The sequence below is a fragment of the Nestor notabilis genome, unplaced genomic scaffold, assembly GCF_000696875.1.
Source record: "Nestor notabilis isolate BGI_N333 unplaced genomic scaffold, ASM69687v1 scaffold287, whole genome shotgun sequence".
Lineage (NCBI taxonomy): Eukaryota > Metazoa > Chordata > Aves > Psittaciformes > Psittacidae > Nestor > Nestor notabilis.
In genome coordinates this window covers 65,831-79,887 of record NW_009936731.1, presented here as the reverse complement: position 1 = coordinate 79,887, position 14,057 = coordinate 65,831, and the positions used below count along the sequence as shown (strand labels likewise).

The 14,057-nt window shown below is 38.9% G+C and overlaps 1 protein-coding gene across 1 annotated transcript in view; it reads left to right on the top strand.

The window, feature by feature from the left end:
* Positions 1-14,057, top strand: part of LOC104408760 (neuron navigator 3-like) — a 263,938-nt gene that overhangs the window by 203,730 nt on the left and 46,151 nt on the right. The window contains 5 exon segments of the mRNA XM_010018466.1: positions 1-259; positions 1,799-2,287; positions 8,622-8,663; positions 10,979-11,139; positions 12,977-13,165. The exon segment at positions 1-259 is cut by the window's left edge and continues 22 nt beyond it. Of these exon segments, the coding sequence (XP_010016768.1) occupies positions 1-259; positions 1,799-2,287; positions 8,622-8,663; positions 10,979-11,139; positions 12,977-13,165 (1,140 nt within the window).

The window sequence follows — 14,057 nt, the reverse complement described above, 5'->3', positions numbered from 1 at the left end:
CCACGGTCACCAGCAAGTCTGCAGGTGCTGCTGCCACCAAACTACGAGAGCCAAGCAAGATTGGGTCTGGACGGTCCAGCCCTGTCACCATCAACCAGACAGACAAGGAAAAAGAGAAAGTGGCTGTGTCCGATTCTGAGAGCGTCTCACTGTCCAGTTCCCCCAAATCCAGCCCAACTTCGGCGAGCGCCTCTGGCACACCAGGACTTAGGCAGCCGGGATCCAAATACCCAGATATCGCCTCCCCCACCTTTCGAAGGTTAGTGCTTTTGTATGAATTCCTGAAGTTGCAGTATATAAAGCAGGGACTTTCAGTGTCTTGAAGTACTGGACAAAGAGCCAGGGCATATTTTACCACAAACAGAGAACCAAGTACAAAAAAATAAAAGGGTAATATTTTTTTAAACACAAAACGATTATTTCTCTAAGACTTTCCCAGACCTAAAATGTGTGTTCCTTGAGCTTTGAGCATTTTAGGTGCATTCCCATACAACGGTTTGAAGGCTAGAAGTTGGACTTGATCCTTATGGGTCTCTTCCAACTTAAGACACTATATGATTCTAAGTTCAGGTACATGACAAGTTCCCTTACAATACTCTGACAAACCCCCAGATGGAAGAAGGACACTGTGTTCTGGTGCACTCCGTTACTAGAACAGGCAATGCCATAGCCCGGTCAGAGAACTAAAGAACCCTATAGCTTATAATAAAGTATTCACTTTCATGTTGTTGGCAGCTCCAGCTGCAAACGTTTCATTATCTTAGCAGCTTTGTCACATCCTTCATCACAAACATTAGCAAAGCTAAATGGTCAGTTGTAAGTGCCCTATTGTAACGTTTCTAGAAGTATAAATATGGATGAAATATGAATTAGAATGGAGCACTTGGACTGTTGGAGAAAAAGCCAATAGTGCCCTCTTGTGCCTACCTACCAAAACAGCATCTCCAGACTGCTGGGGAGCTGCAGTTGATTTTTGTAGGCTTGGTAATATGTAAAACAGATTCTTACGTTATTAGCCATGCTCACTTTATATCAAGATAAGCTTTGCATTTATTTACTATTAATTTATGAGCTGCACCTTAACTGCAGCTTAAAATTTTTCCAGTAAGACATTAAGTCATCACATGACCCTTTTATTTCAACAGTTTTAGAGGATTTGGGGTTTATTTTTTTTCATCATCACGGAATTTTCTTCTCCAGAATTGCTGGAAGCAATTCTCTGAAATACATCTCTGTCATGAGTACCCTTGGAGAAAAACTGAGCCCATTTAGTTCTGGTGCAGTTTAGTCTTTCTGAACAGTTACTACATGATCGATGACCACACAACCATCTGTGCAAAAGAACAACAAGAGGGAAATTTTACACAGATACTTAGATGTTTATTAAGCTATGAAGGATTTTGCAAGTGTTTGTTGCAATCTATGTAGCTGATTTGGGAAGTGAGGGGTTTAAAAGCTAATGACCTAGCTGTGGGAACGCTTAATTACTGAATTTGGGTGAAAGTGTAATCTGTTTATGCACTAATAAGATGAAAATGTAATTATTTTACCTCTCTCTGGGAGGGTCTGTATGTGCAAAGAGCACATCTGAACAGGAGTGAGAGCTGTTGCTAATGAAACAAACCCTGATTATTGTGATATGGTTAAGTGAATTTAATTTTGCAATGCGATTGAACAAGTAGGTAGGCATGATTTTAGTAGCAGTAATTAAAAATGTGTAGTTTGGCTCTTAGGATGTTACGCCATGAATGTTTAATGTGGCTATCAGTTTCTCTAAAGCTATTTGTTTTACATTTAGGTTGTTTGGTGCCAAGGCAAGTGGTAAAGCTGCCTCTGCACCCAGTACTGAAGGTGTGAAACCCACATCGGCAATGCCCAGCCCTAGTACCACATTGGCACGGCAAGGCAGCCTGGAATCGCCATCCTCGGGCACAGGCAGCATGGGCAGTGCAGGTGGGCAAAGTGGTAGCAGCAGCCCCCTCTTCAGTAAACCTTCGGACTTAAATGCAGATGTTGTAAGCTTAAGTCACTCCTTGGCTTCCAGTCCCGCCTCAGTGCACTCTTTCACATCAGGTGGTCTTGTGTGGGCTGCAAACCTGAGCAGCTCTTCAGCGGGCAGTAAAGACACACCAAGTTACCAGTCCATGACTAGCCTTCACACCAGTTCCGAGTCTATTGACCTTCCTCTTAGCCATCATGGCTCTCTCTCTGGACTGACAACAAGCACTCAGGAGGTTCAGAGCCTGCTCATGAGGACTGGAAGCGTCAGATCTACTCTTTCGGAAAGGTGAGCTTGCCTATAGGTACAGTGACCACAAAACCAGTGAGAGACAAAAGGACAGGAATCAAAAATATAAACCTTCCACTTGTTTTCCTAAAGAGACACTGTTTAATTAGCACCTTAGTCCTTTATGTAAAACAGCAAGGAAGGAAAAAAAGAAAGCTGAAAGGCATTGGATGTGGAATCAACTTCCTTTTAAGGTTTTACAAGCACTTTTTCTATCTTGAGAAGTTTTTTGGTTCCCTTGTTCTGAAGAACAACCAGAGAAAAGGGGGAAATTGTCTAATTAAAGGCAAATCTAAACAGCCACATGATTCCATCATGCTGCATCCTGCTGTCCCAGCAACTGGCAGCTCCAAAGCTGTATCACTGCCCTGTTGCTAACAAATCTTCTCCAGTAGTGGGACCCAACCAGTTTTCTTCCCATTAACTCAAAGCACAGGCAGAGCTGGTGGGTCGCTGCATTCAGCCTACCAGTCTTGCCTTAAAATACTTAGTCTTGATAAGTTGCTTAATACATAGTAATCATTAAACAGACCCTTACTAAAATGCAGTTTCACTGGCAGAGGTACAGTTCAGAAGATGAGACCCTCACTGTACGCACAGTCCTGGCAAATGTCTGGAACAAGGAAAAACAAGAAAGGGTTGTCCTCTGTTTTATTAATGATCTTTGTGATATGCAGGTGTTTTACCATTTAAGTCATATTATAAAAAGGTGCAACCACTCTGGCACAGTTGTACCAAGATTTTTCTTTTTTTTTTTTTTTTTTTTTTTTTGTGAAACATTTATTTGACTTTTGCAAGAAAGAAAAAATAATCTTTGCTAGGTGGTAAGTAATTTTCACTTCCTGTGAAAGTTTTCAACATTTGACAATGAAACTCTTATCTCACATGGGGACTGAAAAGTCATCAAGTATTTCATTAGCCTTTGATCCAAAAAAGCAAATTCTACTGAGTCAGTTGCAAATATTTTAAAAGTTTGAAGGTTAATCTTAGTTGTTCAACACACAATCATTTAAAGAAAAAAAGATCTTGTATATGCAATGTTAAGATTTTTTTTCTGTTTATATATACCCAGAGATTTTTCAATACCAATCCTTTCCATGGAAAGAATTCCCTTTCAGTGAATCAGTGTTAAAAAATCAAAACAAGCACAAACAAAACCAAAACCCTGAACAACTCTTTGCCAAATCTAGATGGAAATTCTCCACACATTTTATTCTCTTACGTTGCGTTCATAAGTATTACTATATCAGCTAAAATCACACCTCTTACTAATATAACTACAACACTATAAAACGTGTACCAATATAATGTGTGCTAATAACAGTAGCTAAAAATGTGTTGATACATGAGTAAGTTGTAATTTTCACTGTGCCTTTAATTTTTAAATAGTAATTTGCATTGTGTGCCATTAACTGAATGTGATGGTATTTCTTAGAAAGTTACTTACTAATATTTAAAGTATAAAAAAACTTACTAATATTTACTGCTACATGTATGAATGGTGAGGTCAATAGAATGATGGAGTATGAATTTATGCCAAAGATTGTATTTATGCAGAGGATGTTAAATATCACATTTAAAATGTTAATGGTTTGGCATCAGCTCCTGAGCAACCCCCACTACTAATACTTTATGTATTTATTCAGTGACTTAATTTCAGTGGTTCCAAATGCTTTGCCTCTGGCAATATTTTTAAGTTTCATATTTGTCCATATGGGGATATTATGATGGGGTCCAGAGAGAGCCATTTATTATGTTGATATGGCCTCAAAACAAATACATGTACCTAGAGAAAATGGTGTCATTCGTTGAATTATAGCCCCAACAGGGTTTTTGCAGTTTGATTTTTCTGAAAGGTTTGTTACAATTGCTGTGTTATTTTATGCAGTAAAACCTACATGTAGCAAAGTATTTTTTTACAACAAAAGCATTGGTTTGCAATGTTAGATATGGCAGAGATTACATCTTTCTTCCTTTGTAAACTCATATTTCAGATGCCTCTGGCAATATTAATTGTAGCCTGGCATAGCATAAGGAATTATCGGCACAGAAGCTTATTCTTTTTCTTCAGTCACTCTAGAGCTTGCAAAAGACTGAACAAGCAGTCTGTATAGCAAGATATAGAAATATAATGTAGAGACAAAATCAGAAAGACCAAATCACAGAATGAGATACAGCTAGCAAGCAATTTGAGTCTAGTCAGAGAAAGCCTAGAGAAAACTAAAGGAGGAGAGCTAATAATAGATGATACAAATAAATACGGGTTTGCTTCACTGAAGCATTAACTGTAATTTGATAGCTAAACATGACTAATAGCAAGCATGCTAAGAGGGAATGAAAAGGTTAAAGATTACTCCAGTTTATCAGTCCTGATGAACTTTTCACTTCCCTGCTTCAGACATAGCCTAAAAAAACCCTGCAGTCATTACGACTGAAGAGGTTTCAAAGGGTCTGTGCTGAGGAAGGAGTGAGGAGGAGGTCTGGGATGGAAGATGAGGGAACTGTGGGCAATGCCACCTTGCTTCTGTTCCTGGAAAAATACAAAGGATATTAAATAAAAAGGGTTAAGTAACAGATAACATGGGATTAACAGCCTTTTAAATAAGACTAGTTTAATTCATTTGCAGGAAAACAGGCTTTGCAAGTAGAGGAAAGGAATTAGTAGATACAATAAGACATCCAGGACATAGAAAAGCTTTAGGTGCTATTTCAAATAACATTTGTATAAGAAAATGAGGGAAATAAAGTAAGGTGCATGACCAGTTGGTAAATAGTTATCAAAGACTAATGATCGATTATATATTAGCCTGAAGGGATATAACAGGGCGGGATATACTTCCACAGATACAAAATTATGAGGCTATTTTGAAGAAAGGAAATAGTGTCTAAGGGGTTGTAGTGTTTTGTTGGGACAAAGCATTTTCTCACTATTTTGAAAATGAAAGTTGTTATCGCATTTTATTTTTTTCATGTGAAGGCTTTAACTTGAAGACTTTGATACATCAAGTTTTAGGAAAGATTTGATGTAACTGGAAAGAAAATCTATGATGTTTCTTGCTAAAGACAGTAGCCCTTGGCTGCCTCCAAAAAAGCAGTCGCCTGCCATGGAGACAGCAAGTCTGCAAGGTCTCTGCTACATTTGCCTACACATCCCTCCAGGGATGATCAGGCATTGCCCACACCCAGTCTTCAGGCTCCCCACCAAGCAATGGTATGTCATAAACACAGTGCTCCTTGACCCCTGTGTATTGCTACAGTGTCAAAGTTTACCCCAGCCAAATTTTGTATCATTCAATGAGATTCTTTTGCATTGTAACAGCCATAAAATAGGTTCAGTAAGTAAGTAAATTCAGTAAAATTTTCAGCAAAATTTTCATCTCCCTTAGGACTTTTGTTGATTTTTTACTAGCAGTATTTATTTAGAAAAGTCTATTTCCGTTGTCACAGCATAACTCCCTATGTGGGAGGATACTTGTATTTTATCTTCTGACAATTTAGAAGGATTAAAATAATCAAACAGCTACTTTAAAATAAAGCCATCTACTGGGTTAATTGGCAAAATATCATTGCTGTAATTGATAAAATTTTTCAGGTGGACACATCACCAGTAGTTCTTTTGAACCCTTATTGCTGTTGGGCACTGCAAATTTGTGTTTTTCTTCTACTTGGTCTGAGTGACACAGCAAGTGATACATAAAAAATGCAGATATATAGGAGTTAGAAGTGGTCTCATCAGTGGTAATGACTGCATTTTAAGATTAGCAGAGTGGAAGTGGTTTCTAATTATATGACTGGCTTGCTTTGGTTTACTTTAAAAGAATATTTAGTTCTAAGGGCTGTGAAAGTGCATTGAAATCCAGTTAAGCTCTTCAAGACCTACAGTTGTTTTAAATTATCATCGTTTTAAGGTGTGAAACAGTGCATCAAGTATCAGATTATTTGTGTGTTCAGCCATCTGTAGAAACCCATTTATAAGACCCATATGATCCTGGACAACCCTGTCCTAGATCACCCTAGGTGTTTCTTAGCTAGCAATAATTTCTTTTATTCTCTAATAGATCTGCAACAGTTAGGTATAGCCCAGGGATATGGCTTTGTGGCCCTTTCCCAAGCTAACCTCAACACCAAGGATAGGTAGGAAGCTGAGAACTACAAGGCTTCCTGTAATTTCCCCCCTGAGAATTTGCAGAGGTTTCAGTAGCGCAAAAGAAACAAAAGGGGACAGCAATACTACAGGTTTGATAACTTCAGCCTACATCTGCATGGATTTTCCTGCAAGACTGCTTTTTGCAGTTGACATGGCAAAAGAATATATCAGGAATGATATGATAGTCTCATCCTCACTTTATATTATTTGTTTTGAGCCAAAAAGACAAATGTCCGTGTACACACTGCTTCAGTCAGGAATGGATATCTTTTTCATATCAGCTTTAGAGATCTTCTGAGCACTGAGGTCAGTTCAGTTTTATTTACCAGAAGCAGAGTTTCTGTAGAAGTAATATGTCCAGCTTTTTTGTTAGGAATGCTTTTAGATACTAAAAAGATATGTGCAGTTATCAGCCTGAATTAATAGTTCTGAAATCTAGGAGCATCTTTGCAAGATCCAGTGTTTTAAAAACACAGAATGAGTGTTTGCTATGTTCACTTTTATGCAGTTGCAGTAACTCCATGCTAACATTGAAGAATATTTACTCCTATTTCATCTGAGTACCTGAATTCAAAGGCTTTTTAGCAAAATTCTATGGTCACTATTAGCCTACTTAACTGACTGACTTACAACTTTTGACTTGTGGATTGCTTTAAAGGAGCACAGATTGGCGTATTTATTTTCAGATAATGTGCTGTAGATTATTTTGGAATACACAGAACTTGAAGTTAAAATTATATTAGAAAATGTATTGTTCATTAGGATGTTTGAAGTATTTGCAGCAGAAACTGGTGTTATTACAATCATGTTTATTGTTTTGAAATTTAGAGGTTCATAAAGGTACATAAAGGAACACTGAGACCCCATTCTTCTCTGCAAAGAACTATAATCCACATGAATCATGCATCCAAATATATGTTATATTCTTACCAACCATTCTTGGTCCTTTTAGTTATATTGGGAGCAAAATGCTGAAAAGGTAGCCCTCTCTCTGATAGAGGACTTCCCTATGATAGCTGGGCCTGTGCTGAAATACTGCTAAATTTCTCCTTCTGTTTGCTTTCTCCACATGTAGAACAAGGGCTTGATTAAACTAGCAAAACTGCCTAAAATACCTCCTGGTGATAAGAGTGGTTTTACCTCCATGAGTCTGAGCCCTAATGGTGAGGCCACCAGACACCAGGCACAAACACTGCCTTTATATACCCAGATCAAGCTTACATGACAGTAGGGCACCCAGCATGCCCAGCACAATAGAAAATGACCTTTAATAGTGGTGTGAGAGTTTTCTTGAGTAGGAAGGGTCCTAAGTTACTGTTGCTCTCAGAGGAGTGATTATGATATGTAATACAGAAACCTTCTAAAGCCATTTTGCAATTTAATCCATATGGTGACAGAGTTACGTTCTTAAGGGAAAAAAACACTGCAACACTTACTTGATGATGACTAGTACAAATTCAACCCACACTAGGCAGTGATTGATCTACCTACTTCATAGGGAAGTGCCCAAATTACACCTATTTGAAGGAAAGCTAGAGGGTGCCCTTCTAGTGATGGGGTTTAAATTAGGAAAACTCAGCCATAGATTTCTGATTCCTGGTGATCAGCCACTCTGCCACTACATGTGCATGAATATGGAATAACATTGATCTAGTGCCACTTTTCACTGCCCCCACCATCACCTTACTGTGTGAGCCCCACCACAACACAAAGCCAAAGGTCTGTATGTTTGGCACGCATTTCTACATGCAGAGCTGTCATTTGGCTTCTGGCAAGGCCATGCTGTCTCTTAGCAGGTGCCACAACCTTCATTTCTTTTGGAAATCTATTGGCACATCATAGGCAACTGTGAAAAATAAAGATTCATACTGTGACCATATGATTCTCACACAGATTGCATTGTGAAGCTGTTGGAAGGTTAGAAATTGTAAGAAGGACTTCCTTCTGACTTGGACAGTCTCCAAATTACTATTGACCCATTCCAGAGCATGTCTAGATAAAAAATGAAGGTGCAGCAGTCCATGTCCTATTGTCCCCTCCAACAAGTCAGGGATTTATCATGAAAGAGACATTAAAAAGCATTAAATGAACCTCTGTTATACACACAAATCTAGACCTTTAAAAATTTGTAATTCTGAAAAGTCCTGTTTATTGTATGTCCTTAGGGATTTTTTTTTGTTTTAACAGCATGCAGCTTGACAGAAATACACTACCCAAAAAGGGATTAAGGTATATTTTTTTTTTGAGCATGACTGCTGCTTTTCTGTTTTTCTGTAACCTTTTCTACACTGTCTTTCCTTTTCTTTCTCGTTTTGTTGATCCTATTGATAAGAGTTCTTGGTATTTACATTCAAACCAGAAAAATGTAGATTTTAACAACAGACTTTGTCTTTCCAAGTCTGCCTAGTGAATAAATATCTTTTCAAGGTATATCATGTAGGAGAATAAGGATAGTTTCCTTACGCAATGAATCTTAAATGGTATTGAATCCTTGTGAGCTAAAATATACAGGACAAGATACTTGTAACAATTCAATGGAATTAATTGCTGAAAACATTGAGAAAAACAAGAGTTTAGAAGTGGATCTGAACTTGAACTCTAAATACAAACACTCATGCAATTTGAAGATCTAGTACAGGATAGTAAAACTAGAAAATGCTAGTTTTAATATCCAAGCTTTGTAAGCATAAAACAAACCCTGCTCCGGCTAGTCTTCTGGGTCCCTATCCAGCAATACTGTACATTTAATTTTGCTACTAATTCTCCTCTAAATAGAGCTGTCCTCATCACAGAAAACAGAAGTTATCCACACTCGTCTCTCCTCCGCGGTTAAAAGAGGGGATCACTTTCCAGTCTCATGAGGCACAGAAGCCTATCTCCCTAATCCAGGAAGGAGATCTGGCAAGCAATGACATACATACATGCACGCAGGCATTCTGCAGCCTTTCGGTCACTGAAATTCCATGGTTAAATTTCTGGAGTTATTGATAAATAATAGTTTAGGAAATTTTAAGATGGTGCTGAAGTGGTGTCACTTAGAAATCACCTTGTGCTCTTTTGCACTAGCTGTGCCTTAGTAAGAATTTAATCAAATTTTCTGTTATACCAAAATAATCATTTTGGATTCAGAGAGAATGGAAAAGGTGGAAGACATGAAAAAGACACAAAGGGGACCCTGCAAGGGTACACTGGGATAATTGAAGTTTGTGGCTGTACTACTGTAATGGTGGCTGAAAGTGAAATGGAGCAAGAAAACAGCTTATAGGCATATAAGCCTGATCATTTGTCCCAGAAAGACTGTCAGTTTGATTTAATATGGAGAGATCCCAGTCTAAGACCCAGATCCTGAATTCTCATTTTGCCATTTTTCTGATCTGATAACCACTGGGTAACTCTGCTTTACCACATTAATAAGCAAAGATCACAGCTGTCTTTTTGAAGGAGAAAGGAAGTAAATATTTAATCAGGACAAGATGTTTTAATGGCATAAAACATTGTACAAAACCCCAAGCACAACATGAGAACTTACATGTTCATTTAATCTGCTTGCTAAGCAGAAATACTTGTGCCTCACAAGCCTGAAGCCAGAATATCAAAAGCCCTTTCTGCTCTGCTGTTTGGGGAACACTGATGGCTCATGACAGTGGTAAAGAAGGTGCTCATTTCTCAGCAGGGGATTGTGCTGAATGAAGCAAGCTATTGCAGACATTGCTGAAAACAATCTCTTGATTAAGACCCACACTGCCTGCACATTTTAATGCTTAACAACTGCCAGAATTGCCCTTCTTCCAGCCCAGTCAATAGAGGCTAGGCCCGTGAGTTACCAGTTCTCCCTCTTAACCCATGTGTCAAGTTGCACTTGTTTTATTGGTTTGCCATAGGAAGCAGTTGATGAATGATTTCATTGCCAGACTTCCTTCCAGAGAACTTGTTTCTGCTAATTGTGTATTTTTCCTGTCCCTTTCCCTCCACCCAGTTTGGGGCAGGACACAATGCCAGGTAGCATTCAGAGCAGCAGACCGCACATATGACCATGAGTAGCTGTCATTACCGATGCAAACTCCTTTTCAGAGTTGTTGGTCTGCTTCACTCCTGTCATCTAACCAACTGCCATCATAATCTGTGGCAGATGTCATTTTCTAAGCAGCTACTCACATTTCTTGTCTTCTAGTCTGTCCATTCCCCATCCTACCCATGCAGCTACTGAGCTTTTGCGTCAACCTGTACACTTCCTATAGCTTTCAAGTCCTTGCCTGTCAGCTCAGTTGTCTGTCTTCTATGGTTTATCAACGTATCTCTTCAAAGGAAGGGAATGCTGTGTTAGGGAGGGGGTTGAAGAGGAAAGGGGTTTCTGTCCTGTACTTTTTCTGTTGTAATAAGATGGTAAATGTTACCTTGTTAAAATCCCTGGTGATAGTCACTTGATTAGACTTGATGTTTTCCAAGGGTTTTGTTTGATCTATGAAGGGTATTTATGTGACATCTGCTTCTTTCCAAACTGTCACCTTGTCGTTGTTTTGAGCATGTCAGCTGTGGTTTTTCAGATACACTCCATCATCCCGGCAGACGAGTCAGGAGGAAGGCAAGGAATGGCTACGCTCCCATTCAACTGGAGGCCTACAAGACACTGGCAGTCAGTCCCCGCTTGTTTCTCCTTCAGCTATGTCTTCATCTGCAACTGGAAAATATCACTTTTCCAACCTGGGTAAATGCTGTTTCCCTTCACTGTTTCCACCATTCTAGAATAGAATCATAAAATTTAACTGTTCATATTTCTTTGTTTGCCAAACTAGATAGTTTATTTTAACATCTCCATACCATATTCTGGTACCTCACTGATGATGGGAAACTCGCAGTGTTTTTCATGGAGTCAGCCATGGAGTAGGCCCCTTATTTTGCACAGATTCTCTGTGACTTGTCCAAGAAGAAGAAAATCTGAGACAGAGCTGGGAATTAGCTTCTAGTTCAAATCTTCTAATCTTTTAGGATTTACAATTAGTAGGATTCTTTCCAGAGATTCTAGTGAATGCTGACCCAGACACTAAACATCACTTTTTTCCTGTGTACAGGTTTGCTTTGAGATAGGCCTGTCCAGTCCACTTCAGTGCCTGGACCTCGGTATAACTGCACTGGGCCAAGTGCAAATCCTAACCTAATTTTGGGGTGCGAGTCACCTTTCAGATTTATTTGATTACAGGTCAAGATTTAGATTTGGTTCTTCTGGATCCTGTTTCAAGTTAATCCAACACAAATTTAGTTTTGTTAAGAATTTTATTTTTTCTTTAGTGCTTAATAGAAAAACACTTTTGCACAGTGCTGGACACATACTTAGGTTCACAATGATCTCTTGTGTTTAAGGCCCTTACTGTGGAATTAGCAACAACCTTTGAAGCGTTCACACTTCCATCACTCTGTCACAGCTTATGGCATCTGTAGGTTACAATCACTCAAAAGAAATTTGATCAAACATACAAATGTTGGTCTTTATTATGTATGGGAAATGAAGTTGAACAAAGCCATTTTTAAAAATGAAATTAGATCCTGGCCAATCTAGCCACTGCTTTGGATATCTTCCATGTACTTGCAGTAGTTTTAGACACAACTCTTTTTAAGCAGTGTTTCTTTAACTCTATCATTTTCTGCTTACAATTATCTTATTTTTCATTTGATTCATAGATTTTGTACTCACAACAAAGAGCAATAAGATCAGGGGTTCTTTTTAATTTATTTTGTCATTGTCCTTTCCTTCTTTCCGTTATCAAACCCTATGGAATAATTTGCTCTCAACACAGCTGCTCTTGTAGTTTATGATTTAAGTCACATCTTGCATGATCAAAAATAAAATTCCAAACTCTGAGGCTGAATTTGTATAGACAATTGCTTTTTTCTTCTAAGCATTGAGTTCATGTGGTCCAGATGAACCATAACCAGTCTTTTCTTGCTACTGGCAAACAAACTGTGCAAAAGCTGAAAGTAGGTTCATAAGTGCTGTTCTAGATTTCAACCATGAGTGACTGGACTACTATTTATTATGATAAAATTCAACTGGCCTGTGCAGCAGTTTTAACTTGATATAGTGGTAGGTGCTGTAGAATATTAACTGATACATGTCTTGCATGTGCCAATGAACTTTGGTCTTGAAAGCAGTTGGTAATGTAGGTATATAATAAAACACAGATACTGATCCATTAGAAGAGCTGCTCATAAAAAATTCTTATGGCTTCTTATTCCTTTTTAACTTTTAACTTTTGAATCTCTCCCATTGGCTTTCCATCTTGGGCTGTCAAAGTAAGCAAGTGTGTATTCAGACACCAGTGTTAGTGTTACCATGTGTTTTACAGGATTAGTCTCATCCAGCTCCAGCTCCTTGGAGATCATCTGCTTCACCCTTTTGTGGTGGCTTTGTATGTAGGAATAAAAGCCTTTCATTTTCTCAACAGCATAAAATCCACCTAACCATGCTAGTCCTATATTACAATTTTGTGCAGAACCAGAATTCATTTAATGGAAATGTGCTTCATTAATAAAGCTTTGTATTCCAGTGAGTCCAACCAGCCTATCTCAGTTTAATCTTCCTGGACCCAGTATGATGCGTTCAAACAGCATCCCTGCACAAGATACATCTTTTGATCTGTATGATGACTCCCAGCTGTGTGGCAGTGCTACATCCTTAGAAGAGAGACCACGAGCAATTAGTCATTCAGGTTCATTCAGGGACAGCATGGAAGAAGGTAAGACCAAGTTACTATTTGGACCAGTGAATAGCCCCTAAAATAGGCTTCCAAAATAGGCCTTAAAAAAGTAGTAAAATTTTAAAGTATTCCTTCTGCAACATAAAAATTTGACTAATTTTGTGAAGTTTTTTTTCTAATTCTGTTGAGCTGCACTCACAGGACTTCCTTACCCTAAAACATGGAGGATACTTCTTTCACACAGTAATAGACAACGCTGTGTATGTCATACATGTATAAGCCCTTTATCAGAAATTTTGGAGGAAAGAAAGCCATTGATGGAAAACTATTTTATCCTTTTTGCCCTAAATTTGAAGTGTCTGAACATACCTTGACTACTGTGATTCCATGCTGTCATGGTTTAAGCCTAGCCAGTAACTCAGAACCATGCAGCTGCTCACTCACTTCCCCTCTTTTTCTTCCCTCTGCTCCTGGAGGGATGGGAGTGAGAATCAAAAGAATGTAACTCCCACGAGTTGAGACAACCGAAGTTCCGTAACTAAGGTATAATACAAACCACTACTGCTACCACCAATAATAATAACGATAAGGGAAATAACAAGGGGAGAGGATACAATTGCTCACCACACACCGACCAATACCCAGCCTGGCGATCTCGGCCCTCTGGGTTACGCCCCCCAGCTTCTATACTGGGCATGACGTGCTGTGGTATGGAATAGCCCTTTGGCCAGTTTGGGTCAGGTGTCCTGTCTCTGCTTCCTCCCGGCTTCCCCTCCTCCGTGGCAGAGCATGAGACTGAGAAAGTCCTTGGTCAGAGTAAACATTACTGAGCAACAACTAAAAACATCGGTGTTATCAGCGTTGTTCCCAGGCTGAAAGTCAAAAACACAGCACTGCACCAGCTACTAAGAAGGAGAAAAAGTGGCTGCGA